We start from the raw sequence: 26887 nt of genomic DNA on the forward strand, positions 1-26887 counted from the left end.
CTTGAGTAAAAAACAGTGTGTTTGGAGTCTTTGAACTGAAAATCAGTAATGAAAGCCAAGAGTTGTTGATCAATTGGTCCCAAAAATCAGGAATACTGAGGGACTGCAGATGTATTATGTGCAATTTAAATCTAGTTTTAAAACAATGCATATTGTTCTGCAGGTTTTTTAATCTCAGCAAGTCTGGAAATATGTAATTCTCTTATGATCATGGTTTGGTAGTTTGCAAATACTTAGTTGCAACCGGTTATCATCATTACACTTCTGAAAATTAGGAAGACCTTTACTGGCGAAAGGAGTTGTCCATATTAACGGAACAATCCTTTGGGTCTAAGAGAGGTAACTCCAAATAAAACCTTGGACTCTTAAAAACAGGTAGTATATGGTGCAGATGTGTTTGGTACCTCCTTTTGCAGATGCTCATGATCTCTAAAAGATGTACTTAGGTCTTGAGGTTATTTAAAGATTCCTAATTTTTCACTTGTCTTTTAGACTTTATTTAGCTATGCAAGATATCACCATATTCAGTATTTTTTATAATAAACATGTCTAGTCAAAGAAAGCATTAATGAAGCAATTCCCCAAATAAAACAGCCCATCATATCTGAGTTGCAGCAGAGAGAAAGTGTGGTCTTTGTAGTTTAATCAAGATCACAAGACTTGTTTTGAGCGTCTGTCATCTTTAATTTTACGGCACTTCATTTCAGAGTGGGACTGCCAGGGTCACATGCAATTAAAACACAGGCAAGATTTGTCTTGTGAAATCTTAACATAAAAAGTAATGTGTTACTCTATTTTAACTTTTCTACTGAACTCTGTGAACTCACTAATTACTTTTCCCCCTCTTGTCACCTTTTTGATATGACATGTATTTTATAGAGGAGATAGAAGTTTGGATTTTTTTTTATATCATGCAAATGATTGAGGATAACAAAATTAAACCGAAGAAAAAAGGAAATGTATTTTTCAGAAATACATTTTTAGAAATATCTGAGCATTACTGCTTCAATTACAAAGGCACTGGAGGATCAAATTCTAGGAAATAACTATTAATCTGCTTAACTAGGGCAGGTAGAAGCGTAATAGCAGACCGGGGATTTTAGTGAGGCCAGTCACACAGACTGGAGTTTATTCTCTTGAGTGGGGTGACAGGGGACGGGTAAAGGGACTTTAATGTGGTGGGCCACAAGAAACACTAAAAGCCAGTATCTGTGGAGCTTCTTTAGAGCTTTAGCCTGGTTGTTGCATCATAGTGATCAGTAAATTGCATAGACCCTTATTAACCTTATTGATAAGGAGCTTAGGGAAGTCCCATTCAGTCCAGAATATATTCTTCTTTTTGTTCTCCTGTCTGTCTCCGTTTGCAATCCCAGTCTCTTTGTACAGAAATCCTTTTTGTTGCACCTCAAAATGCCGCGCGAGTACTCTGTTCATTTAAGTCGGAGCAAGGGAGCTGTAGAGCAGAAAGGGTTGGAGTACACATGGGGCCACAGACCCATTTAAATATAGCTGGGACACCTGGAGAATGTTTGAAAAATTTCTTTTAAGGAATCTTTTATATTGTTCTTCTTTCAGTGCAGCTGGGGTCTGTGGGGATCAGGGGATTATTTTTGATACCTGTCTAAAAGAGTTATGTCTACACTGATTTCCATCCCTTGCTACTAATTAACCTTATTGTATACAGGAAACAGTCTAGTTAATACCTACATTCTTCCTGTAATGCCAAGTAAAATGAAATCTGGTGTGAAATCTAGTTAGCATTTGCCTTTTTGAAGTCATTTTTAAGTTTCCAGTTATGGTGACTGTGACCTCAAAAATGAAAGCTATAAAAATGATCCCAATTTCAACTCAATGGGAGTTTTTTGAAGATTCTCCATTCACCTGGATTTGCGTATGCAATAAAATGCCCATCTTGGCACTTAACGGTATTTTCATAAGAACCGTCTGTTTGTTGGTCATTCATACCCCACTTATAAGTAAAGGAGTCTCCTCCTGCCTGCTGGAAAGATTACGCTTTGGCAGTTTTGGGGTACAGGAGACACATAATTTAATTAGCAACGGTAAAAACAGATACATTAAGGAGAACAAGGAATGATATTTAAAAAGCTGTCACCAGAAAATGCTAGGGGATGGTGAGAGCTGGCTTGGTGACTGAAATTAGACTTGTAAAATAGGAGGCAAATATGTGGATAACGTACCATATTTTAAAGGCTCCATAAGACCTGCTGAACAACCTTAGTTTGAGGTTGTCTGCTCCAGCATGATACAGGAGGCATAGTCATATATCACGATCTCTGAAAAGGGCGTTCACGAAGCTGAATCCTTTCTAAAGTGGACTATGTACCAATACTGACAGCTTAGGTACTAAAAGAATGGCTGGAATTGCTCATTTGACTTATTTGTTAGTATTAAAGCTCAGTGGAAACACCAGGTGAATAGGATGTTGATATCACTGGCAATAATCTCTTGGACAAGAAGGAGAAGTATTATATGGCCCAAATGGCATTTGCTTAAAAGCAGGGCATAACAAATTCTGTTGAATCATGTTCTAATAAATAAAATATGAAACAGGCTAAGAGGCACAGATAGATATTTTAAGAAAATGTCTTTCCCTATCTCATCGGGTCCTCGAGGTGTGAGAGATGAGGAATGCTTAGGTTTTTAATCCTGCTGGGGCTTGCCAGTGTGAGGTCTGGCTGTTTGAAACATGCCTGATGACAGAAATCTGGCCTTGAAATCCTGAGGTGACATAGGTGTCCATCCCTGTGGTGAAGCAGCCACGGTTACCCGAGTGTGGAGCCAACATGTGGATTTAGGAGCCTGGAAGGTGCACCTGGATTCCCCTGCAGAACCAATCCATGGGAAAAGGGAGAAAGAATTTTCATTTTCTGTTTTCCTTCCACTTCTTGACTCCTGTGTTTTTATACTTATTTTGGTCAATAAAGCAACATACATTTATGTTTTACGCCATTCAGGAGAAAAACACATTTCTTCTAATGCAGTCTTCATCATCACTCTCCAAAAAAAAACAACAGAAATAATCTGGCTTAACCATAAAAGATTTTATTATTATTATTATTTTGCTTTTGCCTTTCCTACTAAGCTTCTCTGCAAAACAGCTAGAAATTTTCATTTTCAAAACATTAGTACAGCAAATTGCCGCCTTTCTGTGCATGGCATTCTCTATGTACTCATCATCTGAACGATTCCGGATCGCTCTCTGGCAGCGTGAGTCACAGCATGCCCTCATGCCTGCCTCTTTTTCAATTATATCTAAGAGGAAGACTGCTGGAAACCCATTTTTTTCATCTTGCACAGGACCCCAAAAGTGCCAGATCTCATTTCAATATAATATTATGACAGTATGATAAAATGGATGTTAACAGGACACTGACTAATATGATCCATAGAGAAATGATAGAACAATACAATATCAGGCAGACTGTATTTAATGTACTTTTTATGAACATAAAATTCTCCTTATAAATAGGGTTTTATCCCTATATCCTCTGATACTAGTTAATGTTCTAAGAGATTCGCCAGCAGTACTGAAATTTTTGCATTCTTAAATGAAATACATGTATTTTATTTTATCATAAGGCCACCTATATCACTCCAATTTACTAATGAAACTTGGCATTCAAATAACTCATCAGCATGTAGTGCAAAGCATGAAAATAGATTAATGCAGCATTCTTTACCCATAAAAATGCACCTTCTTATAATCTCTGTGCTGTCCTATTCAACAAAAAGTATGTCATTTCCTTCCCATAGCAGGTTGTGTTAAAAATGAGCTAAATGTGTGAGAAAGCCATTACCACTCTAATGAAAAGCTCGATACTGTTTGAATTTTTCATCACAGGATATTTGTTGTGTAGCACACAGCACTAATATTTACTGTCACCGGTACAGTATGCGTGGTAATTAAGTTACAGTCATCAACATGGTGTATGTTAAGCAAAGATGTTCCTGTGCAAGCATGGATCACTCTCTTAGATATTTCACATGAAGGAGACCTTCAAACCTTTCTCAGTCTGAATGATGAAGTTGTGACTAGAGAAAACAGGGTAAAAAGTTTTTTTAGTCCCTGATTTGTGTCCTCCATCTGTCTGGACAGTTGTGTGGTAGCTACCTATCTTCAAAGGACACTTTCTCTGGCTGTCTAGGACGCAGGTAGCAATGCGTGTGGCGCGTCTGAATATGCCTGCTCACACCTGGGACTCCAGATGCCTCCTGTGGTGGCTGGGACTGCACCGGACTGTCTGTGCAGTGGTGGATGATCACCGCTGGATTCTCTATTTGTGGACTTTGCAACATGATTTCTAGGTGGGAATGGAAATGAGCTCCTTGATTTTGTGCCTTCTGTATAACCACAGGGGTAGTAAAGGCAGCGTAATGACCTTCCTGACTGAACTGTAACTGTGTAAGGCAAATCAGTACCAATGGTGACACTCTAGGAGATGGAACGAGTTTAGAAAATGACACCTGTAGCTGAATAACTATCCTCATTCAAAACGTGCGCAATGGTCTCACCTGATTCACCCTTGGTGACATGATAGTGCTGAGGCTGCTGTTCACTCAACATGCAGCTTGAGAAGAGGCCAATTTAGCAACATGAGGCAACTGACCAACTCCCTCTCTTCTGCCTCGTCCCATGTTAATATCTTCAGAAGGGTCTCATATGACATTCAATAAAATAAATTTAGAAACAAAGGCAACTCTGGCTGGAAGAACAAATGCCTCTTTTGTGTCCATACAGCAGGAATGCTAGGGCTAGTCTATGAGTTTCGGTGGTGGGAGTAGTATTTTTCATCAGACTCGTTTCCAGTCAAATGTTTTCAGGAGACTTCTTTCCATAAGGATAGTCTCTTCAGAGGGCATCAGAAAATCTGGAATTTGCCAAATATCCCGATTAATCCGGCTTTTTACTGCCAAATTATCTATCTATTTTGACAGTGTCTTCTCCTCCAATGCTCTCTTTCCCCCTGCCAGTTTGTGACACGGGCCACATCTGTGCTCTTTTTGACACAACGTGGACATGGGTTCCTGGAGATAATTGTCAGACACATCTGTTATTTTGTACATGTACCTGAGCTTTGACAACTAGGCATGGTATAAATTTAAATAAGTAAATCAGAGACCTGTTTAGAGCTGTCTAAACCTTGGGAACCTCTGGCATGTTTATGGTCTGATGAATTTCTGACAAATCCCACAACTTCCTCATTATTAGGTAAGCAAAGAAAGTCCTGAAACCTGACTGTGAGGCGTCTGTCACTAATGTTACTGGAGTGAACAAGTCCAAGAAAGAGCAGACTCTAATAGCAGAAGATTTAACCCTCCACCACATTATGCTTGGCAAGTAGCCTGAGACAGATGCATGCTTGCTTCTTAATTAGTTAGCTTTTTCCCTTCTGTCCAGCAAGTTCTCCTGGTTGCTTTTGCATAAGAGTGGCCATAGGAAAGGCAAGAAGCACAGCAACTTTTGACCCTGGTAACCTTGCAAAATGCACTTGAATTAAGGCAGAAAAAGACATCACAACCTGCTATGCGAGCGATAGATTTCTTCTGCACTTGGGCATGTTTGGGTCAAATGTACAGAGTCTTTTATGAATAAATCCCCAACTGCACAGATAAGAAGTGATTAAAAAAGATTTTGGTCTTCTTGAAGTAAAGTCGAAGGTTTTCCTGTGTAGGAACTATTCGAATTCTGAAGTAATTAAAGCCTTATGTGAGTAAATAGGAATTTCTGTGTCTTGGAAAGGATTTTTTTGTGTAGTTTCTCAGAATGTCAACTATCATGGTACTACCTAAGCAGAATATGTGGTCACTACCTTGGCTTGGTCTATAAACTCTTATGCCATAGATTTCAAGGTTCACCTCTCTTTGCTACTTATTTCAAAGCAATATTTTCCTGGTAAGTGTCTGCTGATGATCTTAGTGAAAGCTTCGCCTCTGAGATGAGAAGCAAAGCCTTCTTATCTGTTCTTTTTTAACAAGGTCACAGATTTCTGTAGGAGGACCAGAAAGACCCTATTTTTACAGATAGGCTATCTATAAAAAACGCAAAGCAGAAGTGTGTTTCAGTAATATCATGGGTCTTTGTATTTGCAGGTAAGGGGAGAGGAATTATACTTTACACTCTTTCCATCCCATGTATTAAGATTGCTCCCATATTATCATAGTTTACTTAAGGTCTTTCTGGGATCCAGTCTGAGAGTCTGGATTCCTGAGGACCTATTCAGCAGGAACAGTACTTCCAAAGGTTATCTGAGAGGCAGACTATGTGTGAGGGGCAAAAAAAAAAAAAAAAAAAAAAAAAAACCCCAAAGAATATATCAGGAGGAGGCTGAGAGTTGAAGATGGGCTGCTTCTGGAGGATTAGCCTGTCCTGGAGATAGTACCTTGCTCTGAGGCAAGCATGGGAGTCCAGCAGTGTATCCAGTGGAAGGTGTCTAAAGGAGCAGTGGTGCATCAGAGGAAAGCTGACTTAGACTAAGAAAAGTAGGTTGTTGTGGCAGTAACTGCTCTATTTCACCTAGAAAGTGGAAAAAGAGGTCTCTGTCCTCCCTCAAATTCTTTCGAACACCCTGTCCTGTGATTACAGAGAGTGAGTAAGTTGCAATATCCCACATTGTTTCCATCAATGCCTGTGTTTAGTCTTTCTAAGCCATTGAATAGATTTAAAAGCTGGCACTTTTAGGGGCTAATGTGCTCCAGCATGGACCCTTCAGAGCAGACCAGGCTTTGCACCTGTATAGGGGGTTCTTGAAGTTAAATGGGCACAACAGGGTGAAGGAACGAAGCATGCAGAAAATGCACCAGGTCTCAGTCTGACATGTAGTTTTTCAGGGAGGGTGCTGAACTGTCCAATCACAGTGTTTTCGTTTCAAAACCCGTTCTTTTTTTTTCCCCTTGTTTTGGGAAATGAGAAAAATATATAAAAACAAGTTATTAATAAAACATCTATTATGCCCATGGGACAGAGGTCCTTCCGCATTGTTTAGATGGCATGTTTATTGTTGACGTCTCTCTTTTCTCTGAGTAGGCACAGAACCCTGAAATCCTTTTACATTTTTAATAAGATTATTTGTTTTTTTTTCAATCTAGTGCAAGAAAACCACATCTGCAATATGCATAATACTCTAAAAACTGCAGCATCAGAGGGAAAGCATTGCCAGTGTTTTCAGCTATCTACACTTCAAAGAGACATGACTTGAAAAAGAATAGTACTAGAGTTCTCAAGAAGGTGCTTGTGTTTTGTGTCTCAGGGCAAATTTGTTTAAGGTAGCTGCCTTATCTTTCAGCTTTCACATTCTAGGTAAAGCATGTCATAAGTATAAAGGGGAACTCAATTTTCTTTCCAACAGGCAATACCTGAAGTAACCCTGAAACTCTGAAATAACTGATATTGTTGCGTTGCTTTGTCAGAACCAGAAGTATCCTATTGAGCTGGATATTGAGGGGGCTCTTCCAATGGCAGGATCTCAGCCAAGGTTGTGGTAGGTCCCAGGTCCAAGTCCCTGCTCCGACGCAGACTGCATCTCTCATTCTGAGTCATCAAACAGCAAAAGTTGTCCTTCACACTGGCATTTTGTGCCTAAACCTGTATCATAAAGACTGTAAGAGGCTCAGAAAATAAGGTCAAAGTGGCCAGGTAGGTACCATACATCTTTCATCTGATTTCAAAAGTACCTAAATTCTTCTGCCTAGGCTAAATACTTACTTTATATAATAATAATAAACTCGTTTATTATTAATTTGCTGGCTATGGCTGTGGGGAAAAAGGAGTAGGTATTGGAGGTTAGCACACTGGGGCTGAAGTTACTGATGCAGAGTGAGATGCTTGTGAAGTGGAAACCAGTAGCATTGAAATGTTGTGTGTATCAACCTGAAACAGTATTTATGTCCCAAAATTCTCTTGCGAATTGGGCCCATGGGACGCATTAATGGCATTTCAGCTCTTCAGTGCAGAGGAGCAATCAAATACAAGCAAGCTGTTTGATTCTTTTAAGAGCGCAAAAGAGATCAATTATGAAAATATTAAGGATCCTTTCACCTTGAATAACTAGAATTTTGTTCAAAAGGGCAGGGTGAGCACCCAGAGCACACAGAGCACCCAGTGAAAGGCAAGAGTACGTTATAAGAGGTGTGGCAGATCTTCCTTATGAGGGAAGCTTAACTTGATTAAGAGACAAATAAGAGGTGATCTGTTGGCAGTATATAGGATAGTGAATTGCTAGAAGAGGTCCGTCAGTCGATCCTATTTAGCCTTTCCCATAAATCAAGAACAAGTGGAGCTAAAAAAATAATGCTAAAAGCTAATGAATTTAAAAGTGATACAAGTAAAATATTTTCTTATATGGTGCATAATTAACCTGGGAAATTCATCAGATACCATTAAGACAAAGCGCCTACCGGTATTAAAAATGAATAAGTGACAGAAACTACATAAACATAGAAATGTATACAGAGTATTTAGCCATTTACTTAAAACCATTTGCTGCCTGAGGCTGCAAAGAAACATCCCCGGTGGGAAAGTTAGACATAATGGTTGGACTTCTTGAGTCTTTTTTACTGCGGTGGGTAGGCTGGAGGCTGAGTAATGGAGTAGTTGAACTGCTTTCAGTACGGTCATCTGCATTTTCCAGGGCTAAGGGCACACCTACGTCTACCAAAAACGCAACTAGAGTTGAGTTGCACACTGCATTCAAAAATCTTCTGGGCTTCTTGAAAAGCTTTTTAGAGCCAATGTAGATGTCACCCGTGGGGAGTTAACTGTTCATGTCACACGCATCTAACCATGAAACTTCTGGATAGGAACCGGGCATAGGAACTGTGTTTTGAAACAGGCGAAGGAGAATCGAGTGCAATTTATGAGTCTGCCATGTATGAACTGAAACGTGCTCTAAAATGGCTCTCAAATGGTGCTGTTTCCTGGGTAACTAATTGGTGTGTGTTCTGAACTTGTGGGGGTTTATGATCCCCTCTTAAACTCATGGAACAAAGCTGCCAGCCTCTCCTGCAGGTGTAACACGTCACCCCAGGTTTCACAGTGCACTCGTAGCTTCTTGGGGTGGGTGGGCAGGCTGCTTTGGTGGGGAGACAAGGCAGACTGCTCAGAGAGCTGATCGGGACTCCCCCAAGATGGTGGTTCAGGCTCTCGACTGGCTCAGGAGCAACGAAGGGTTTGGGCATGTCCTGCCCTCAAAGCACCGTTTGATGGAGATTCTTTTTCATGTGTTGCCCTTCCTCCTTCGGGAAGGTTTTTTCTGTTATCCAAAAGGAGTGCTAGGGAAGGACCTTGTGTTCTGCAAAACAAGCATGGCCCTGGGCCCCATTTATGTATCCTGCAGGAATCAGGACTTCTGATTGCGACCTGTGTCTGCGCCTGCGCTCGGCTCCCTTCCGCTCCACATTCCCGTTATGAAGCAGGACAGGAGCACGCGGGAACCTGCTGTGCCGTGATAACACGCACGTTCCCGTAGGCCTCAGCCTCTGTAGAGAGTTAGCCACGTAAAATCTGTACAGGCTCTGATTACAGTGGTGACTGGGCTCCCAACTTCTTGCTCTCCAGCTCTCTTCCAGTCTCCGTCCGTGGTCTATATTCCACATACTAACCAAATTAGCTTAACTTCTTGAGTGCCTCAGGCTCTGTTGCAACATGGAGTGTTTGCAAAAACAGGCTGAATGTTACTTGCAGTGTGGCTGGTTTAGCAGAGATTTAAATAACTATTAAAATGTTACTCTAAAAAAAAAGAGAAAGAGAGTGAGACATACATGGAAATAAATAATATTACTTTGGTCAGCGCAGCAGAAACTCAGGGCTGCTATTAAGTCCTCTTCCAGCTGCAGGTCAACAGTGCTGGTCTGTCTTTTTCTTCTTTTGCTCAGAAATTCTGTTTTGCCTTTGAATTTCTTGAGTCAAAATTGACAAATTTTCCATAAAAAAGCTTAAGTTTCATTAAATGGACTTTTGTTTTTTTCAATGAGAAATCTTTCAATTGGAAATATTCTTTTTTAATTCCATTATAGGTTTCCACCTCATGTGCCATTTTACCATTGTAAGCCCATGACTGAGAGAGCTGATTTTTACGCCAGTTTTAGTATTCAGAAAATGCTTTGTACAGGGAGAACAGACAAAAAAATCAGGCTGATTTCTGTACAAGTACCTCTGCTCCAACCTCAGTCTCCATTTCTCTGAGCCAGTAGCCATTAATATGATACCTCCTTGCTTAATTTATTCATGGTCTTTCTCGTTCTGGAAGAAACTCAGGTCAGCTCTTGAAAACAACTATCTTTTGCAAGACTAAGTTTTATTCACTGAAAATTTAGCAAAGTTTAAGAAAAAATTCTGCCAAATCAGAGTGAGTATCTTTGAAAATAACAACTGGAGGAGTTATGGGCAACATAGGGCCATAGACGTAGTAGGAAACAGAAACCACAGCCGCAGTTAAAACTTGCAGATATTTTTCTCTTCTCACTCTTACCATCTTTTGCCTGGTTTCAGCCTCACCCAGCTGCTCTCTGGCCTGATCTCAGCTGGGCATGAGCCATGGAGCTGACTCTTTGAATATGACTAAGAGTTAAGTCAATAAATGTTCCCAGTGAATTCACGTAAATATTAAATGGGGTAGGGAAAAGATTGGGGTCTTAGGGAATATTATAACTGAGTAGCGTTAGCAAGGCATGGTTATTCCTTCATCTGGACGAGGAAAGAGAGGCATCTGCCATACAACCTGTCCTTGCCCGTCCCAGAAGGTGGTATCTGCATAGCAGACTTGGATCTTTAACAGAGCCTCTAATGGACAGTCAGCTCATTTAGGCATTTATGCACACCTTCTGAAGCTGCAGAAAACCTTGTGTCCAAAAGTTTGCCTTTTTTTTTTCCAATTATTTTTTTAATTCCAGCCAAACTAGATGATCTAATAAAAGATTTGGTTTCATTTCATAGGCCTTGCTTTGCTTATAAAAACAACAAAAAAAGAGGAATCTCCATGCTCCAAAAGAAAGCTTAAAGGAAGATAAATTAATTAATTAAGAATTCTGTCTTCTGAGTGGAACAGGATCCAAGTAACAAGTGAACTTTTCATTTCCAATAATAGAAGAAATTACTTCAATAGCATGATTGTGAGCACCCATGGGGCCATAATGTGAATGGTCTTTATTAAGAAATAGACTGAACTTCTGACTATCTTTCTTCCAGTCATTTCCACAGACTATAAACAGTGCCTGGTTTGTTGCTATTAAAAGAGTCTAAAGACCAGGATGCTGAAAAACATTACTATTTAAGTACTCATCGTTTTACATTAACATGAAAAATATTTTCTTGAATGTAAAGTGAATTTGACTTCTTCAGAATGCTGCAATCTTGTTCAGAAATGGTTATGTCGAATGCGTGTGGTATAGCGGAAGATAGCACATTTTTGGTTCTGTGTTTTTGATTTTAATTATTGCTCATTGCCACTGGGCTCAAACACTTCTCAGGTTTTCTTGGTGCTGTATCCTGCCTATCTCAGCACCTGGCAGAAGAGCCTGATTTGGGCTAATGCTCAAGCCTCCTTGTTACACATTTATTCTCATAAAAGACCACTCTGAGGTGCGAGCTTTCCTGCATCACACTGCATTTTGGAAAATGATGCTAAGGAAAAACTGGAGCAATTCATGATCTGCTGAGGTGATAGAGAAGACATATCTCTTGTGCACAGCAGACCTGTGCATTAATCCTGTGTTTTGAGGTCTGTAATTGCTTTAAATATTTGCTTCTAGATCTGTGTTTCACACATCTTATTTACATGGTTTATTTTTCATTTTATGAACAAATCGATAACCAGAGAGACTCTTTACCACACTGGATTAGTTTTATTTATTCTCTTTGAACTTGATTAAAAAGCTGTCAAACATAAGTCTACATTTTATCAGCAGAATACTTTTACAAAACAGGGTAGGAGATGTGTATAGCTGGAAACATACATTTCAAAATGAAACAATATTTGATATATTCTAGACAGTTACCCTTTTGTTTATCCATGACAACTGAAACTAACCATCGAATGCATAAATTGATTCAAGTCTAGCCAAGTAATCCTAAGGGCATATGAAAAGGCTTTTTTTTTAAAGTTCTTTCTAGATGAATTTAATGTAGTTCACCAATAAAGCATCCTCAGGAGCACAATACAAATGCTACAGAACATGAGATAGCTAGGGAAAGCGGGCAGATGTACAGTGTGATGAAGAATCAAAATGGATGTTACATTAAAATGAGCAGTGCGTGCGATGTCTTCATTTCATGCACTGCATTCAAGTAAAAATGCCAAAGTTCCTATTTTGTTTTTAATTTTTAGGCACTACTGTGCAAATAGACACTTTTTGAAAATTTCTTTAGACTTAAATGTATTTTTTTGAACTCTTAGATGGGGGATTTGGTTATTCATCCTGCCTTTACCTTTCAATTTATATCAAAGAGAACAGGCAAAGTTTACTCAGATTAACTACAAATGATGTGATAGCTTTAATTCATAGCTTTTATTATATATTTTAATCCATTTTCCACAAATCTCCTCAATTACTATTTGTCTTTCTGTGCCATTGCATATGTTGGTAAACAGCATTTCCTATGGTCTTTGGCCATATGCTGTATGCTCAGCTTGAAAAAAAATGACACTTGGAGTGTTAGCATAATGAAACTCTCAAAGGGTTAATGCAGAATACATATAGGCAAATGTTGACAATATTTTTTATTCCAATGTTTGAAAATTAAGCACAAAATCATCATTAAGTTTTCACAAAATGAGGCATCTGTCACTTGAAAGAAAAAGAAATATTTCAGAAATATGTTTACAGAAATGTAAAAATATTAGACATCAAGACAGATGTGAACGTTTTCAATAACAGGCCCTGTCTGTCAGTCTTCCTCAGAGCCGAAGATCTTGCTGTACTCGCTCAACATAAGTTCAACTATCTGATTTTGGTACAGCATGTGGACTGCCATGTTCCCTGTCTCCTTTTCAGGTCTAAGGAGTGTTGGTCCAAACACAATTCCTAAGCTTTGTGTTGACATAAGATTCACGGATTCCTTGGCTGCTATCCTGTTGACGAAAGGAAAGAATTGGTTAAAAAAAAGAGGGATGTCAAAGGAGTCGCTGTTGCATTTGAAGTGCATGAGAGACATGTTTTACTGATTCCTCTAACAGTGATGTTTATTTGGTTAAGTTACGAAAAAGAAAGAAAAGAGGGAGGGAAGGGATAACTTTTGCCAACATGACGAATGATGGACGGAAATTCAGCCACAGACTGCAAAATGTGCACTGGGGTGGGATCAAGGGTCAGACTTAGGGCTTTCTCATATTAGGGTGCACATTAGGACTGGCCATCTATCCCCTTCCAGAGCTCACACCAAGTAATGCTTGTTCGCTGCAAATATTTTCTAAGCTTGTACATTTAGATCCTGAAGATTATGTTTGCCTTTTAAGTTAAGAGAATCATGCATTTTTGGTGTCAACAGCTTTGGTGGCTTCCAGGAGAAGTCTTCTTGCTTCTCTTAGCATGGTCTCCCGTACTGAAGGAGCCGGAAAAACAAGAGTCCCTCAGCATAAAGCTCATATGAAACACGTTCCTTCTGCTAATTTAAATCAAATAAAGTTAGTGCACTCTGAAATGGGTTGTGAAATTTATATAACTAAAGAATTTTGCATGCCTTAACCTGACACAAATTTTCTTAAAAGGCACTAAGACCATATACCTTAAACGAAATGAATTGGAAAGTAATGATAACGATTAAAACCTTTGATATCTCAGTTTTCCACAAAATTATGAGAGGGACACTATTATTATTAAAAGTTGATCTTGTGTCTCTATTAAGACTTAATATTCTTGTGGAACAGACATCAATGGCTGAGAAGTCCGATCGAAGAAAAATGTAGGTTTAATGGATGTAGTTTAGGTAGGCAGTTTTGCCTAAATCTCTGTAGTGGAGAGTATAAACTAAGTGGAAATCCATTTCCTTCTGCCACCCAGAATATATAAAGTATCCTAGGCTGGAAAGACTAAGAAATTGAGATAAATATTTTACAAATAAGTTACACAGCGCTACCAAGGAATGCAAACCAAATGTAACCCTAATATGTAAATGTTTTAATTTATGGATGTTTTCTTAAGCTCTTAGTTTTAGACTCGAATATTCTAAGGGAACTGTTCGAGGTAAGTTCTGTATATCCTTTGTTACCCCCTTTCTCCCCTTTTATCAATCTCGTATGTCTTTTTAAAATCCAGATGTAATTTATAAATCACCACAGCTGTCTTTGCTTTCCTATACTTGTTGCTGAAGTCACAGCAAGCAGCACTGTAAGAGACAGAAACTTCATGAGGCATCTTGGGTTCAAACCCTTAAAAATGAAAAGGTTTTCTTCACATTAGTGGGGGGTGGGGAGGTCACCCAGCAAAGAGTAGCTTCTTGTGGAGTTTTGCCAATCTTGTCGTTTACCACATTCCTTGAACAAAAATGCTTCTTTTCTCTCATGTATAAATAGGAGGCATAGCTGTAGTTCTGCCTCATGCTCGTAACCGTGGTGTCCATTGCACAAAACACTCTCCATATGGCACTAATCAGATTGGCTTAATTATTAGTTTCTTAAAATATAGCATCTTTATTACAAATTAAAAAATAATTATCTCTCCTCCTTGGTAATATTAACATAGCATTTCTTATCTTAGGAGTTCAAAAAGTCAAAAAAGTTAGTAGTTTTGCTGCCAAATAACTGTGTGAGCTTCTGATGAGCGTGATACATCTTTAGCAGTTAAAAGAGTTTGTCATGAGGGCAGCAAGGTTGTTCCCCAAATGCCACTTACGCAGGAGCCTCTAAGGCTCTAAGCCTAATGCTAATGCAATAATTATTGTATTGATAAAATCTCATGTGCATCCTTGAAATGAGTCTGAGTAAGTCGAATAACCTGTAGTAAAATACAGCTACTAGAGGGAAAGTAGGAAGGAATCCTTATTTGAAAGAAAATTTTAAATAGCACTTAATCCTGTCTACAGAAAATAATTATGACTTTGGGACTGTACACCCCTTTAAATTGCAAGTATTTACCAATGAAATTTTGTAATTGGTATTTTTTTCATGTGTCCGCAAAAGAAAAAGGTAAAAAATGACTATATACACTTTAAGCCGTTGTTGTAGCTGCTAAGTGAAATTCGGTTGTTCAAAGAGAAGATCCCTAGGAAATGGGGAAGCATTGTTTTTTGGCAAGAGGAGAAAAAGTGATATACAGTTTACAACATAAAAAAGCAAAAAGAAATGCCAGAGCTCCTTTTTGTCAAGCCCAAATGAAAGAAGCAATGATTCATCAATTTAAGATTATTTTAGAAGCAATCTATAATCCAGTACTACAGATGTTGGAATCATGTCAAGAAATGGTTGAGCCTTATGCTTGCAAGGTTTTTTCCCCCCAAAAAAGTGAGCTGAATCACTAAATTAAAGAATTGTTCAAGTTCTTTTAAGATCACAAATCAGGAGATATACAGAAAATACAGGTCTCATTATTAATAGTAATGAAATGAATGGTGTATTAAAACAGCTAAAGTGTCTGATAGGAGAACTCTAGTGTCAATGGCAGATATATAAGCAAAAATACTTAGAATTTACGCTTTGGCCGTTACCAAGGCAACTGTAAGCTGGAAAGCATGTATCTGAGTGCAGGGCAACTATACAGCAAAGAAGTTCGCTGCATGGTGAGTTTGGCTCGCTAGATCCATTTAAACCTGCACTTTCAAACTCCCTAAATAAAATCATTATGAATTGTGAGGTTTGGAAGGCATGCTGGACTTTCACTTCAATCACAGTAGGTGTTAGGAAATGTTCTTCATCCATTTCTACTCCAAATGAGCTACTAAGGAGAAGAAAGCGTTTCAGTGGTGACATTGATCCTCACCATTTTAAAGTTCCTACTGCACATAAAATATTAGGGAGATAAGCCAGTGTACTTAGGGAGGAAAAACCCTTCTGAACGGTAACTGTCTTGTAGGCTGGAGAGCGTCTGAGGGTAGAGCTGTCCTCTGCTAGATGAAATGAGAACCATTCGGTCTCATTTTGTCAGCCTTTTCGAGCTTACGGGGATTTAAGCTTGCTCAGTCTTAGCGATATTTCTACCTTTAGCAGAACTGTTTTCAGCCATGCCCTTTTACTGTTTTAAATCATATTAAAAGGTAACTTTTCAAGAAGCTGATCCTGCCTCCCTTTCGTGAACAATAATACAGCCTGCGACTGAAGGGCAACACTACAAACGGTAGGGGGATGAGAACAGTAAGAATGGGTCATCTGGGCAACTACTGTGGGCAAATCACCGACTGTGGGAAATGCAATCCTCTGGAAGCTATAGATAGCAAAGAGATAAAAGTAGGTTTCCATCTAATCAAGATCTTGCCCACCTCCAGCATTACACATATTTTATTTAACTAGGATATAGAAACCAAGACCCAAACAGAGGCCAAGAAAGATTAAAGATGTACAAGAATAAAGAAAATTACCAAGTAAGGGGGGAAAAAAAAAAGAGCCCTATACTTTTGTGACATCTGTCCTCTTGGTTTAACAACTAGCCTCGCAGAATTAGGAAACAGCTCCTCTCTAAGTAGATCATTCCACGACTACCCATTCCAACGGGGTTTTGTACCTTTCCTGAAAAGTGGTAGCAATCACTGCAGCGGGCAGAGTTGCTCATCCAGATGGACAATTGGGCTGATTTGATATGTAAATTCCTATGACCTAGCTTAATGGGTCAAAGTCTGCACATTCCATTGATTCGCTTTACCAATAATTATCCTCAAATTAGCTAATATCTGTTTCCTATACATAGTCAGGCACATGCAAATGTGATGTTTTAGCTTAAGAATGGAGCCCTGGGAATGGTTCAGCTGCCTTCTCTGCTGAGTTTACTTACCTTAAATACATCACCGTTAACAGACCTCTCATGGCACAGTTATGGGCCAAATTTTATGTTGCTGGTTTTCTGACTTTTGATATTGCCGAGCTTCCAATCAATTTGAACACGTTAAAATTTGACTGTTAGGATGAAAAATGTCCAGCTCAAAATTTTATGCTCCTCTCTTTCCCAAAAGCAGGAGTTAAAAAAAATAACAGGTATTAGATACTTTGCTTTAGTGACAAGACATTTGGGGAGAAATCATCCAAGCTTGAAATAAAATCTTTATTGAAAGCAATTCTACATCCATGCCAGTCAGCTTCATTGTACGATCAGAGCAGATGTCCCAGGGGAAAACCATGCGCAGTCGACAGGGTTGATTACTTGGACCTCCTGTCAGTCCCTAACTCATTGGCAATGGCTGAGACGTTCACTACAACTTTGTTTTCTTTATTTGGAAGTAAAGTTAATATACTTACCTTAACTGTGCCAAATGTACTGGAAAATAACCTGATAATAAAACGTACCATCCTACAAAGTGATAATGTCTGTGTATAAGCACATTTTGGCAGGGCTTTTGCAGGCTAGTTTTTCAGTGTTAGGAAGGAAGCCGAAGTGCAAACTGATGCACAGATAAACCATCAGGTTTCTTCTGAGTGTATTTCCTTTTCGTTTGAAGCCTGTTATATACTCTTCTGAGATACGGCATATTGTGGTAACACCATTTTCTGATGTAAACTTACTCCAGTTCAGCTACAGTAACTATTTTTCATGATAAGTGGTTTTTGGTATTAAAAAGATAACTTGAACTACAAAGTTTGACTTTGAGAGACATCTAAAAACACAGAAAACAGTAAGTGTCCTTTTATAACTGGTCAAAGCCTTGCTAGAACAGGCAGAGATACCTGTATCACAGGGGAAGTCTGTTCGGCACCCATGTAGGCTAGGCAGCAAAATACCTGCCGCGAGGAGACACAGCACAAGACCTGGGCGCTGCTTCACTCCCTCTTGAGAGCATCGCCAAACCCATCAGCAGTAACTGAGCCTCTGAAACTGTAAGGTCTACTTATATAAGCTATTCAATTCATTGCATTGAAATACAGACAAATTTAAAATTTAGTAATGCAGTGGGATTCTTGGTATTTTATGAATGCAAGCTAAGCTTCATTATTATTTATGTACTCACTTTATGGATGATTTGCTTAGTTGCGTTACAGTAGTATTCACCAGCTGATGAAGCTAAGCAATTGCAAATGTTATCAGTTGAGTCTGTGCATGAGGCTTTGTGCACGCGTAGCTGGGACCGTCAGTTTATCCTTACAGTGACGGTCCAAAATCCTACAACATACAGCCTTTTCAAAAAGCGCTGTGTGGTTTTTCTGCAACGAATATATACAGTTCGGAGCTCACAGGAAATATCTAAAACTGGTTAATACAGTTTTAAGCTACTTTTTTTTTTTTTGCCAATGTAAAATTCTAAGGCACTTTACATTCCAGTTTAACTTCCAAATGTTGAATTCAAAACAATAGCTATCAGAGACTGGTAACAGAGAAACCAGGTCATGGTGTATGATACGTTAAGAGAGGGGTCAGAAATAGTTCAGACATACTTAAGAGCTTGCTTTAGCTGAAAATAGCCTCCATGGCTCCTGGCCTGCAGAAACTCCATAGGCTTCCTGTACTCTGCAGCTGTGGATTCTTATTACAATTCTTTGGGAAAAACCCCTTCTCTTCAGTTGCTCTGGAACACAAGAAAGAGCATTTGATGCTGTCTTCTCCTACAGACGAGCCTTTAAAGCTGACCGTTGGACAGCTATATATAGTAACTGGACAGCTGACAAGGACACAACGGAGAATGGGTTTCCTCAGGGAATCCCTTGCATATCTTGCAGCAAAAGTTCTTCCCTGGATGAACTGCTTTGGAGTCTAGCCTGAAATGAAAATAACTAAACTAGTCTGAAGATCAGTTCGTAGTTGGCTGAAAAGACTACGGAAAGCTGAAGAAAAGTGTTTAATCTGGCTTGCCCTGGTTTAACAGGGGAGCAGTTCAGAATAAAATCTTTTCACCGGTCTATGAACTTTGCCACCTGTACAACTTCCTTTCTAAGGAATTTATATGCTCGTACCCTTACATGTACCTCACAGAAGAACTGTCTTGTAGAGATAGTCTTCATGTTGCAGGTGACTGAGGCCAAGATTTAAAAACATATTTAGATGTGTAAAGGGACTCAAGCAGAATATAAGGGACTAGTGCAAGAATGTGCTTTTGAAGAGCCCTACTTATTCTCCTGCACAGCTAGAACTGTACTGTGGCCTCCATCCCCAACTGCTGCCATCTCAAGAGAGCAGGATAGTTTGGTACCCATCTTGCGCTGAAGAGGGTCTGAAAACTGCACTTCCTTCCCACATCCGTTTGTGCAGCCCGTTTGGGTGACCTTAAGTAGTGGGAACCCAGGTCTAACACATTCTCCAGTCGTGTGTTAATCAATAGTTGTATCTTGCCAAGTATAAAGACAGCTCTTGGAATGGAAAACATCTGGTATTGCCTTTCTAACAGACACACTAAATATAAATGAGAAATTCATGCTAGGAAGTCCCACAGCTCATCCCAGCGGGACATTGCACAGCATCTGCAGAAGGTCCAAGAGTCCCTTCACCCCACCTAGCCTAGTGTTTGAGTAGGAAGAATAGGACAGTCCTCTCTTCAGAGTTAGGAGATGTGAGTTTGAGCCTCCTCAGGAGGAGGCCATAAAGTCCTCCTGAGAGGAATGTTACAACCAGCAGACCAATGTTTCTTTAAGTTTTGGACATAGCAAAGGTATGTTCACTAAACCTCACCAGGTCCGTTTGAGTGATACATGTTGACATGGTGATCACACAAGAAGTCCCTAGTAACTGAGTGCCGAGTGTGGCAACCAAATATGCATTTGCAAACTGCTGCCATGGACTAATGTATTCCTTGCTGAGGTCCTCAACTCAAATGGGTTGAGCCTACTCTAGGAGACAAGCTTGTAGGAGCATAGCAGTGCTTATATTGTAAAATTAATTCCCTCTGTGCACCCTCTCCCAGCCTAAGGAGAGATATGGGTCTGAACCCTCATTTGCATCATGGCCTCTTGACCATTTCTGTTTCTGGCTGTTTCCTGTAGCGTGAGAGGAGCTCCTAGTCTGTAACTATGAGTGGCAGTTAGGAAGGAAATGATGATCAGACATTATATTTTTCACGATAAAGAGAATTTAAAGAAGGGTGAATTTACAGAAGAGCAGCCATGTCCTAGCAGGGTAAGTGAAGGGATGAAATTGCATTTTAAATGCTACCACTGCTCTTTGATCTGGATGGACACCACCCGTGTGTGACAAGGGTGACAAGTTCACATCTCAGTGTCGTTGTGTGCCAAAGGCACAGCGTGCTCTGGTGTCCCACCATCATTCAGTGGGCATGGACAGGAGCTTGTCCCTGCGCTGCAGCCCTGGCCATGCTGCTCTGGCCCCATGGCCCAGCCATGGAAGGAGGCTTGGTTCCCACCAGAGCTCTGTCCTGCTCCCCATGCCAGCACTCATCGTGTCAAAGAAGAGGGAGATGAGGCTGGTGGGTAGGCAGGATCAGGAAGAGCTCTGCTCTTCCCTGGTAATTTTTCACAAGCAAAATCTTTTCACATAGACTGTCTCATTACCATGGACGCTCAAGGTCTCTGCCATTCGGAAAGTTGACCCAATTTTACCCTGGGCAGGAATGTTGCCCTACGGGCAAGATGTGACCAATTTGCTTCCTCAAGGCAGTCGAATGAACGACCCATTTGTCTTTGGCTCTGGCTTGGGTGACCTGCAAAATCCAGGCCTCTTGTTTCCTATTTACTGACAACCAGCACATCATGTTCTAAATTTGTCTTGGTTCTTAATTTTTTGCGACTGAACACAAACTGGTTCTGGTTAATGTTCATGAGACCGGAGGGAGGAGGCGATATGGGTAATCCTTGTTATCACTATGGACATTTCTCCCCGAGTTGAAGTTTGTCTATTTGGGGACCAGCATTTCTCAGGAGTCAGCAGAAGGCCATGAACTTCCACAAGGAACATCACAGACTTCTAGCTACAGCTCCCAGCAAAAGGCATTCATTTTTGCCTTCTCAAACAGCCTCGTAGCAGTATATATATCTATATTTCAAACAACTGTGAATCCCTCTCAGAAGCCACAGTACCACGGGAAACACAATTCTTTCCTTAGGGCGAGGACAAGAGAGAACAAAACCACCCGTGACAGATGTTAGACAGATGCTGATGTGCTTCTGAGGGGTGGTTGGATAGTACAGTGATAAAGGCAGTGTGATACTATGTAAAATAATATATGCTCAGACGGAGATATAATGCACAGATCCCTCTACTGTATTTTTGGCTGGTAGTGTAACTTCTGCTATTATTTATTTTTATTCGACTTCTGATATTTTTTCTGCAGAACAACTAGCTTAATATAAAGCTCCACCTATCAGAGGTCCTGGATGCTTTTTCAGCCTGTGTGTCTCAGAAGGCAACAGATGATAGTTTTGTGTGAATAAAGCTTTAACTTTTTAAATTGCTTTAATTTTTTTAATTCAAGAATGCCTTGAGCTACATTTCCTTGTAACATTAAAAATAAAAAGCAGTTAGTAACAATCTCTCTTAAATCAAGAATTATAAATATAGAACCTTTATCATCAGCACAGCGCATCCAAAAATGTCTTTGTAAAATAAATCAAATTATATGAGTTAATTGATTCCAGGCAACATCAGCAACTGCAGGTGGAAACTGAATAACAGGATGTTTATTAATGAAGGACTATTAATCAAAATTGACAATATCAATTCCTGTTTCTTTTATTTGAATTCTACCTGCAATATCCATGGACATATTTGCTGAATTTTTAAGTAAAAATTTAAAAGTAAAGAAAATATTAACACTTGGGATTTTAGCTTTAGATGTAGGGCTATTTGTTTAAACAGTGAAAGGATATCCTAAATCCAATTTGACAGGCAATGCCAAAGATGCCAGTGGTAATTAATTAGCACTTAATTTAGACCACAGAACAACAGGATATGGAATTGGTGCTCAGTGCCATTTCCCCTTAGGCTTCATCTCATGAGGGTCAGGAGTATGGCTGTTGCATTGAAGGTCAGTAAATAAATTGGGGGAACACATTGACACTGGACTTTTCATGATAGATATCCTTCACCCTTATTACTGCCTCTGGCTAGCGCTGATGAGAAAAGGACTGCAATTGTTTCATGAAGAACGAAACTGTGTAGGCGCGCGGTTCGAGCAAGGTAGAGTTTGAACGCGCTCGCCACGCAGCGCTCGGGCTCGATGCTTCCCATGGAAGGAGGTCTGTGACAACTTTATAACCGGGCTGGAAATAAACTTTTAGCTGTAGCTTAGAAAGCCTGAGGAACTCTGACAGGCGAGAAAATTCACTTAAAAGCAGTCCTTAAGTTTGCTAGGTTTGCAAGCTTAGCTTTAGATTAAGCATAATTAAAATCAATGGAAGATTTTAAAGTGAGGTTAGAAATTAGGTCAGCAAGGGAAAAAATGCATTTCCTTATTATCCTGTTGTCTTTTTGTCTTAATAATATTTGGTATTCCTCCATAACGCTAAAGGCTCTTAATAAAGGTGGATTAACGTTATTAACTACATTTTTCTGATGGGGCACTGGGGCTTTGACACTCTTAGTGATGGTCAGACAAAAACTACATGGCTAAAACCAGAACAACCAGTTCTGATGATAACTCCTGGCTTTTTCTAATTCAGTGAAAGAGGCCACTCTTCTGCAACACACCCGAAAGAGAGGATATATGGAAAGCGTACACGAAAGCCTATGGCACCTGGCTCTGAGAGACACAGAAATTGAATGCTTTGGTTCAGATTTATTGAAAGATGACGAGACTCTGGAAAATGATATAATCCTCCTTCCCAGCAAGCTTACTGCCTCTGCCAACTGGTATTACGGTTTTTCTTCTAATGATCCCTACCCTTATTCCAAAAGCGGGCATTCCTGGGTGGGAAAAAGCTAAGAGAGGCCATGCAGCCCAGCTCAAGGTCTCCGGCGTTTTGCTGCTTCCAGGGGAAGCTCTGCTCCTCTGGCAGTCTGGGGTGGAGGGTGTCAGCACCGGCACCGACACGCAGGGGTGTTACGGTTTTCTGAAACTCTTTGTTACAAACAACACCTTGCTGTGCTTAAGGCGTCCCTGGCCAGGACGATGGACACCGTGAACTTTGGCAGTCACAGCCATGAAATTGTGTCCCAAGGACTGAACCATTATGGCAAATACTAGATGTTCTCCACTAGTCTAGTTTTATATCTTTTTTTTTTCTTAAAAGGACTTTTTACATTGCTTCATTCCCCATTGCTACATTCAAGCAGACACTGAATTAGACAGCAGTCCATGCCCAGAAAACGTATTTTGGACACCTGCCCCCCCCGAGGTTAACACTAATTTTAACTTTGCTTTCACTCTGTCACACCTTTTGCAGCATCTCTCTTGACAGTGAGTGAAATTCTGATTAATGTCAAAGTCACCAACAAAACTCCAGTTGACTGGGAGCCAGAATGGAGTCAGAATTTCATCTTGTATAAGCTTAATTTTCTCAATTTGGATGAATTTTACTTTTACTAATTCTGCTTTTTAACTCCGTTCAGTCTATAAGCTCTTGCAACCTTCAATTACAGCCTCTTTGTGCTAAAGTAATCCAGCTGACAGCAAATAAACTCAGCCCTGGGTATGAATGGTTTACCTTTTGCCGTAATGCTCAAAAGTGGCAATTGTTTGGAATTTTCATATTAGGATGCTGAACTTCAGATAACCTGTTTGGAAATGTATCTGTACCAGTAAGTCTAGAGCCTCTCATTAAAAACTTAGTCGTATTTTGCTAACAACCCATTGTTTTTGTGCAGTATTGTGAATAGATTATTCTGTTTTTTGATACAACTGGTGTTTTTTCGTGTTGAAAACAGAGAATGTGGCAAATAATTCTATGGAAATCAGAGAACAAATTCTTCACAATGTTTTCCTTTTTTATGAGCTCCTAAATATGCAATTACTTCATAAATTGTTTTGTTTAAAGTCCTTTTAGGTCCTGAAAAACCTCTGAATATTGACCTATTGATCTTGCCCAACGTAAAATCTACATTTTTTTTTAACCTCTATTATCACTATCTTGTTGCTTAAAATTAAAGTCTTCATGCATTGGTCTGCCCAATAGAGATGATTTTTTTGAGGATCTGACCTCAGCCTGGATTCCTATTCTTTCAGGTTTACTTCTGAGCTCTCCACAAGCTACTAGTGCAATATATATGCATTGCATTTGTATCAGATTTGAAAGATGCTTTAACATGCCTCCCAGCATCACAATTGTTTCAGCACTGATATTGAACATGAGTAGGATGAATATATCTCTTAAATGCACTAGTGAGTATGTGCCATGAGTCTTTGATTTCTTTAAACTTATTTACATTTTACTTGCCCTTGAGCAATGAATATACTATGTCAGCATTGTCTTTTCTACTTACACTTTGTCTGTCTTGTCCACTCACCTTAGTTTGATGTTTATTTTTTATGCATGTGTATAGTCCGTTGCACTAAATGCACGAACTGCCTGGAGTGGATGATTTTCCATATATTGAATCTTTCTAAGATGCACCCTTTGTAGTACTGCAAGTTCCATACTATTTGCCAGCTTTAAAATGGCTTTGGATTTTCTCATTAGTTCCTTTTTAAGTCAAATATCCATTCACACGTGCGATGGTTTCAGATGACTGTGGACTAACTGCCTTAGACACTTTGCCAGTCTTTAGTTCTCTATACAGGCAGGCCTGCCTGCCTCGCTCAGTAGTTGTGCTACTTTTCGATCTCTCAGTTGTAGCTTAGCTGCATAAAATGACTCAATGCACCCAGTAGAGTCGCAGAAAAGCAGTTCTCATACTCAGTACACCCATTCCCGAAAGGTCTCTCCCCACATTGTCTTGTTGGTTGATGTTATGCTCAGGCAAGACGTTCTTGGAGATGAAGTTGAAATACCCTGGATATGTCTTTTTACTGCCTTGAGCTCTAGGACCACTGACTCAACATCACTTGGCCCTTGGACAAGACAAATTTCAGGATATCGTTTTGTAGATGCTGAATGGATCTTCCCCTACAGCAGAAAATGAAAGTGGCTACAAAAGGATCTACAAGCTGAGAGAGAGTGCCTCCTTAGGAAGCAAATGGTGTGGTTTCAGGATGCAGAGTTGTATCCTGAGTAAGGAGTTGCGTGATAACACGTTATCATGTAACCCAGAAAGTTTAGGCAGTTCCTTGCCATAGTGGTCAGATAAAATTTAAAATATATACAGTCATATTCAACAGGACAGTTGACCCAGGAGGTGGTCTTTACTCGGCTACTACTGCTGCCATGACCCTACTAAAAACCCCCTCTGGAACTGAAAATTCACTAAGGACAACGGACGTTCATAGCAATCTTGACCTACTGGAAAGTGCTATAGGGCTGTGCACTGGAGTCTCTAAGATTGCTGGAAGTGTTTGGTGAAAGACTGGACTTGTCAGTGTAGATGGCAATGACCTGGAGAGCTGGAACGGTTTCAGGACAGATGAAGTGATATCCCCAGGTCATTTGGTGGCGCTGAGTCTAGCACTGACACAAGGAACACATTTGGTGTAAAAGGTTTGCGCTTTGTCCACTGAGGTGTTAGGAGGGTAATAAGAGAGGGATTGTTGAGACCTATCAGAACGAAGGAACTTGGTCTTTTCTGATTTGTTTCTCTTGGCTCATCTCCACAGCAGAGGGTAACAATACTCAGGAGGGGTGCTGGCAAGCCGGGATCGTTGTGTTCCTAAATCTCTGTGATACAGCCAAGAGGCTAGGAAGTCCTGATATATCCCAGCTGTAGCAGGAGAATCGAGTGACATCTCACCATTTCAGAGAAATGAATCAATCATTTTTGTGGGGAGTCTAACATCATTTTGGGATAGGAGGTCAGGCTGTTAGGCTTCCTAAAAAGGATATTTTTGGCCTTCTCTTTTAATCTTGAGAGAACATGTATCTGGAACATCCCTTTCTCTCAGGCAATAGACACTTGACATTTCCATTGATAGACTATGATCCTTATAGACTAGAACATAACTTTTGGAGAGCCTGTTGAAGTTAACCGGTAGCCCAAATAATCATTTTTTTTAGGTAGTGATGTTTGGAATAGAAATCTAACAGCTGTGCTCAACTGTCTTTTGATGAAGATAATTTAGGACAATTAAAATGGTGTTAGTTACTTTGCATTACGTACTTATAGGAGTACATCCTATACGTACTTACAGGAGTACATCCTATGTGAATACCGCAGAGGTTAAAAAAAATAAATAAATCCTAATCTTGAGGAACAGAGAATATATAGAGAATACGGCTGCTGGAAGCTGCTCCTGACAGCTGAGAGGACTGGCGGCGTGGAGATGCTGCGACGTTGCACGGGGCAGTGCAGGCAGGGATGGCAGCAATGCTGTCTGGTGGCAGGGCTGAAGCTGCTGCAGAAGCCCAGTGGAGGAGAAAACTGGTTGCGTCCTGTGGCCCAGGAGAGGAGGCTAGTATCATCCACTTGGCTAGAGTTAGCCGTTCCACAGATTTATGACTTTACATCACGCCATAATGCGTAATGTATGAAAAGATAAATATTTTCCATCCAGCAACATCTTGCTGTATTTTCATCTAACTCCACAATTTTAATTATAAAGTGAACATAACCTGTATCAAATTATGATTTTGTTAACATATTGAATGAGGACAAGAAAAATAAATACCAGATTTTATACTGTACAGGCACATGAAGGTAGAGTAAAAAAATCTGGTTTCCTTGACCACATTGTCATAATATGCATATATAACTGCTTATTGAATCCAGGCTGTGTAGACAACAGAAAGAACACTGGCTCCATACCATCACAATGCATGCCCACAAC

The 26887-nt window shown here is 39.9% G+C and overlaps 1 protein-coding gene across 1 annotated transcript in view; it reads right to left on the reverse strand.

The window, feature by feature from the left end:
- Window positions 1-11839: 11839 nt before the first annotated feature.
- Window positions 11840-26887, reverse strand: part of ARHGAP15 (Rho GTPase activating protein 15) — a 309776-nt gene continuing 294728 nt past the window's right edge. Inside the window, exon 13 of the mRNA XM_062578853.1 lies at window positions 11840-13085. Within this exon, the coding sequence (XP_062434837.1) occupies window positions 12902-13085 (184 nt within the window). The 3' untranslated portion in view covers window positions 11840-12901. The remainder of the gene's footprint in view (window positions 13086-26887) is intronic.

Source organism: Rhea pennata, chromosome 6, assembly GCF_028389875.1.
Source record: "Rhea pennata isolate bPtePen1 chromosome 6, bPtePen1.pri, whole genome shotgun sequence".
Classification (NCBI taxonomy): domain Eukaryota; kingdom Metazoa; phylum Chordata; class Aves; order Rheiformes; family Rheidae; genus Rhea; species Rhea pennata.